Below are 6,000 nucleotides of genomic sequence, written 5' to 3' on the forward strand. Positions count from 1 at the left end.
TGGTAGTGGACTCACAGTTCATAGATAGAAGAATCACAGAATGATAGAACTGGAAAATCCTTATACAACTTCTGATGAATTAATAGTTCTAGGCAAAGACCATCAGTGATTTGAAGACTTTACTGGGGCAGAAGGATCTGCTTCTAAGATGGCTCACTCATATAGTTTCTGGTAGAAAGCCTTGGTTCCTTGTGAGTGGGCCTCTTCTTAAGGGGCCTTGAGTGTCCTTACAACATGGCAACTGGCTTCCCCAGAGTGAGTGATCCAAGAGAGCTAGCAAGGAGGAAGCCTCGTTGCCTTCTCTGACTTAGTCTTAGAAGGCACATGCCATCACATCCACCATATTCCTCTCATTAGAAGGTAGTCATTAAGTCCAACCCCCATTCAAGAGAGAAGAATTAGTTCTACCTGTTTATTGGAGGGAAATAAAAGAATTTATAGACATTATGAGAGAGTGATTTCATGGCTTTACTATTTTTTTTAAAGATATTACCATTTAGAAATACTGATTTATTCCCCCCTCCACCAAAACAAAACAAAACAAAAAACTGCCTGAGAATTGCTTTAAAATACTCCAGAAAAAAAATAAAAAGTGAGGAATGAGGATAAATGAATGAAATTGGAATAGCAGAATGTTGATAAATTTTAAAGTAGGCGAATAAGGTTCTCATCTTTTGTGTACTTGTGAAATTTTTCATAATAAAAAGTTAAAAATAAAGTTGGCTGGGCACAGTGGCTCACACCTGTAATCCCAGCACTTTGGGAGGCCGAGGTGGGTGGATCACCTGAGGTCAGGAGTTCTAGACCAGCCTGGCCAACATGGTGAAACCTCATCTCTACTGAAAATACAAAAATTAGCCGGGCGTGGTGGCACGCGCCTGTAATCCCAGCTACTCTGGAGGCTGAGTCAGGAGAATTGCTTGAACCTGGGAGGCGGAGGTTGCCGTAAGCCGGAATCACGCCACTGCACTCTAGCCTGGGCAACAAGAGCAAAACTCCGTTTCAACAACAAAAATAAATAAATAAATAAAATAATACCTAAGAAAAACATTCTGAAATTCCCTTTTTAACTTATCTCATGGTTGGTAGCCATTTTATGGGATTTTTGCTTACCTTTTTGAGTTCTTATCCTGCAGCTTAAGCCTATGTCTTCTTTTTCTTTTTTCTACTTCTTTATTCTAGTGTTTGTCAACCTCTATAAGATACATCTTACATACTTGAAGGCTGATTTTAAGAATGATCTCTGCCTGTACTTTTTGTTAACATTTTATTATGAATTTAAAGATTTTTTAATAGGTTACACCCAGAGGAAACCATCTAAGATATATTGAAGAAACCAATATATCTTCAGTAAGCATCCACAGAACAATTTAAAGCTGCTTCCATATAGTTATTAGGTTTTCTCTGAATATCCTAAATGTAGTCATTCATTTTAGTTCTTCATGTGTTACTAAGTTCAGTTCTCAAGAAATATCTGTGTTTCAATTATAGTTTTTAATATAAACCTCACATATGCTTTGCTACCTGGTAACATTATGAATGTCCGTGAAAGAGTTTAATAAGATACCTACCTGAAATTCTTCAAGGAATTCTTAGACGAATAAGAAAAAAGTACCAAGTACATGCATCTGGCTCCCAAAGACCAGACCTGATTTTATATTTGTTTATATTTGTATGAAGCCATACCTTCCATTTAAGAAATGGAAATAAACCTGAAAATGACCCATCATTTTGGTGACAAACACTATACATTATACCTTTATTCAGTAGAAATCAGTTTACTAAACCAAAACTCATTATCAAGTGGAATATTTTTTATGGGTTTTTATCCAGAGATTCGCCATTTAGGAGACAGTTTCTCAAATGACATGTGTTTAATTTTTAGAGCATATTTCTTCAGAATTGGCTGGGTGCTGTGGCTCATGCCTATAATCCCAGCACTTTGGGAGGCCGAGGCAGACGGATCACGAGGTCAGGAGTTCGAGACCAGCCTGGCCAACATGGTGAAACCCCATCTCTACCAAAAATACAAAAATTAGCCAGGTGTGGTGGTGCGGGCCTGTAATCCCAGCTACTTTGGAGGCTGAGGCAGGAGAATCGCTTGAACTCAGGAGGTGAAGGTTGCAGTGAGCCAAGATCACGCCACCGCACTCCAGCCTGGGTGACAGAGCAAGACTTTGTCTTGAATAAAAAAAAAAGAGTTTAGGATAATGGCTTTTAGACCCCACAACCACTAATAATAATAACAACAAAAGTAACAGTATCTAATAATTATTAGCTATAAGTAATGCTCTTACCATCTGCCAGACATCCTACTATAAACTTATATGCATTATCTCATTTAATCCTATAACAGCATTATGAGTTATAAATATTGTTACTATCCACATTTTACAAGTAAAAATTTAAATCTTGGAAAAGTTCAAGGTTAGGAAATGGGAGAGACAAAGATATTTGAATAAAGTTTTCTAATTCCAAGAAAAGTGTGTAAGTGTGTATTTCAAAGTAAAGAAAGGTTTGTGCTTAATATTTATTCCTAAACTGCTATTGCATGAGCTTCAATTATCAACAAACAAAACACTTCAAAAATACTGGACAGGCTGGGCACAATGGCTCATGCCTGTAATCCCAGCACTTTGGGAGGCTGAGGACGGTAGATTGCTTGAGCCCAGGAGTTCAAGATCAGCCTGGGCAACATAGTGAGACCCTGTCTCCACAAAAAATACAAAAATTAGCCAGGCATGGTGGTGTATGCTTACAGTCCCAGCTACTCAGCAGGCTGAGACGGGACGGTTGCTTGAGCCCAGGATGCAGCGGTTGCAGTGAGCCTAGATCACACTACTGCACTTCAGCCTGGGCAACAGAACAAGACCCTGTGTCAACCAAAAAAGAAAAATTTAAAAAAAGAAAATACTGGACAATTACTTGTTAGGAAAGTATGCCTGTGCATTTTTTTAAGTTTTTTGTTTGTTTGTTTTTCACAGTGGAAGTTAAACTAGAGTTTTGGTGATATTCAGTTAACCAATTAATCATTATTTCCCAGTTGCAAAGGATTTCCAGAAATCTTTATTTTTTTTAATTTGTGTGATTTTCAGTCATCAGTGTCATAGTGTTAGTTTTTATTCCTTGTCTGGTAGTACATGAGGAGTTGGACAAATCTATGTGCTTCTCCAATTTTTGTAATTAGTCTATTTAGAGTCCATAATAGGCAGTTTTTGAGAACTTTCTTTTTGGAGATAAATTGTCCACTTAGTTTTAATTTTAGTATATAATTACATATATGTAATATGTAATATATAATTATATAAATACAATGATTCATATAATATATAATTTCTAAGTATGTATTCTTTGTGTGACAAGTAGCATGTATTTAAAAATAGCTTCTTAATCAAAATTTACTATCTTGTGCTTGTCTATTATATAACTGTTGATGATAATTGCATAGTCTGATACAAATAATCCTAATAGTTTATATTTCTCTTCCAGATTTTATTAAACAAAGAAGAGCAGGACTAAATGAATTCATTCAGAACCTTGTTAGGCATCCAGAACTTTATAACCAGTAAGTAATTTTTGTTGTGTTCTAAAGGGACACTCACACCAAACCTAAGAATACCGAATAATCCTTACATAAATTTTGTTTGTTCTATGAAACATTACTGTGCTATATATGTTTGTAAAATCTTCCTTGAGCATTTTCTCCCTGATACTCTTTCTCCCCTTTTCTCTTCATCTTATTTTCTTTTTTCCTTTTGTACTTGCATTAGTTTTATAGATTAAACTTGAAATGAATTAGCATAATAAAGCATCTTGCTAATTATTTGATATTATATTTTATCTATACCTTCAAAAAGCATTTAAGTACCTGCTACTTGCATTAGGAATATAAAGCTAAGTGTCATCCCTACCTTCCAGAGGCGCAGGCTCCCAGTGTAGTGGGAGAGACAGGCATATATTAATAAACAAGAAATTGAAGCTGGATAATTTTTATGATACAGGTGCTAGAAGATAGCAGAGAAAGGTGTAGGCGTCTTTTCTTGAGGAGGTCAAGGAAGGCTTCCTGCAACTTAAAGGATGTGTAATCATTCAAGAAAGAAAGAATGCATTCCAGGCGTAAAAGGATACAGAAAGCCTGAACCGTCAGGACACTTAACATTTCATGGTGACTGGAGCTGAGTAGATTTTGGGAAAGAAGACGAAGTTGAAGGAGTTGTCTGGGGTTGGGCACACGTGCCACCATTTCTGTTCCACTTGGGGCAGTGTTCTGTTGACCCACATGAGGCCTCCATTCTTTCTCAACACAGTATTCCAGCAGCCATTAAGATAAAGGCGCTTTCCCAGCCCTGTGGGTGTCTCACGCTGACAGGTTTAAACTTCTTTCTGTAGGCCAGTAGCTGCCAGCTGGGAAGGTGGAGGGTTATATCAGAAATACCTACAAAAACACTGGTAGATCTGTGGTTTGGCTTGTGTTTTCATTTTTGAGTCTGGTAGTTGTTTTATGAGTATTCATTACATTTATTGTGTTTTGTAATTTATGTTATAATACTTGTGTGTATAAAGTTCTCTAAGAGGAAATGAAGAGGATAAATATTTGGAGAGCTTTTCCGCAGCTCACCTATCTGTAAACTAAAGGTTGCCTGTGGGCAGTGGTGTAAATATGACACACTTTAACAGTCTTTTCAGAACCACAACACTGAAGAACTGTATTTTTGAATAATTGTTCTAAAAATGATTATCATTTATATGGTTCTTTATAGCTCACAGAGGCCTTATACTATTCTGAACAGGCCCTCTGACCTGCTTTTTAAATTTACTTAATTGAATTTACTAAATTACTAAAATGCTAAAACTGGATTTCCTCTGACAAGGTCTTCTGGTCAGGGATTTCCCCTGATGCTCCCAGGTAGGGCAAGGGTCAAGCAGGTCTCACAGCTGTGGTCACACCAGCATTAGGCAGTGCAGTAAGAACAGGTATCCTCTGGCAGGTGGCAGAAGGGCATGAAATTTGGTAGGATACCTGAACTCACAGTTCCCTTGTCTAGTCTGTTCCTCAGTAAAAAGTCTTTTTATTTGGCTCTTTGTTTAATTATTTTCTTAAACGTTATGCCTTTTCCTGGGGATATGCGCTATGCTACCTTCACCTTAGACCCACCCTTCTAATCTCTAATTATTGCTATATACACTGGAGATTACTTTGAATTGGCATATTACTGGCTTGTGTGAAATGTAAGTCATGCATTCAAAGCTTGAATTTGTCTCTTCCTTTGACAGAGCTGGCATGGAATAAGTATGCAATAAATGGTAGTGGTTATTACTTCTCCTAGTATTTTAAGTTATTCAGAACCCCTAAGACTATATAATAAATACTAAGTATTCATTCTGAATCTTGACGTGCAGTATTATAAGTATGTTATATTTTGCATTAAAATTCAACTAAAAGCAATTGGATTATTTTAAATTGCCAGTTTCCAAAACCTTATACTGTGAAATACACAATTCTTAAGTATACAATTCAGTGGAGTTTGAAATATATATACACCCTGTAACCATCACCATTCCATTCATGATAAAAGATATTTCCAGCACCCCAAAAATAGCCAAGAGTCTTTTAAACTGTTTTTTTGTTTTGTTTTTTTTGTTTTTTTTTTTTAAAGGAGTCTCACTCTGTCACCCAGGCTGGAATGCAGTGGTGCGATCTCAGCTCACTGCAAGCTCCGCCTCCTGGGTTCACACCATTCTTCTGCCTCAGCCTCCCCAGTAGCTGGGACTACAGGGTGTGCTACCACGCCCGGCTATTTTTGTTTTGTTTTGTTTTTTTAGTAGAAACGGGGTTTCACAGTGTTGGGATGGTCTCAATCTCCTGACCTCGTGATCTGCCCACCTCAGCCTCCCAAAGTGGTGGGATTACAAGTGTGATAAGCTTAATTTTTTAACTGACATTATCTTTTTAGCAAAATGTGATGTTTCCTTTTTTTTTTTTTTTTTTTTGAGACAGAG

At 37.0% G+C, this 6,000-nt stretch overlaps 1 protein-coding gene across 4 annotated transcripts in view; it reads left to right on the forward strand.

The window, feature by feature from the left end:
- The window catches only part of LOC105536987 (serine/threonine-protein kinase Sgk3), a 159,926-nt gene that overhangs the window by 108,591 nt on the left and 45,335 nt on the right, over positions 1–6,000 (forward strand). For all 4 annotated transcript variants that reach the window (XM_011976478.1, XM_011976479.1, XM_011976480.1 and 1 more), the window contains one exon: positions 3,490–3,565. In XM_011976478.1, coding sequence (XP_011831868.1) covers positions 3,490–3,565 — 76 coding nt within the window. The remainder of the gene's footprint in view (positions 1–3,489; positions 3,566–6,000) is intronic.

The sequence above is a fragment of the Mandrillus leucophaeus genome, unplaced genomic scaffold (genome assembly GCF_000951045.1).
Source record: "Mandrillus leucophaeus isolate KB7577 unplaced genomic scaffold, Mleu.le_1.0 Scaffold167, whole genome shotgun sequence".
In the NCBI taxonomy this organism is placed as follows: domain Eukaryota; kingdom Metazoa; phylum Chordata; class Mammalia; order Primates; family Cercopithecidae; genus Mandrillus; species Mandrillus leucophaeus.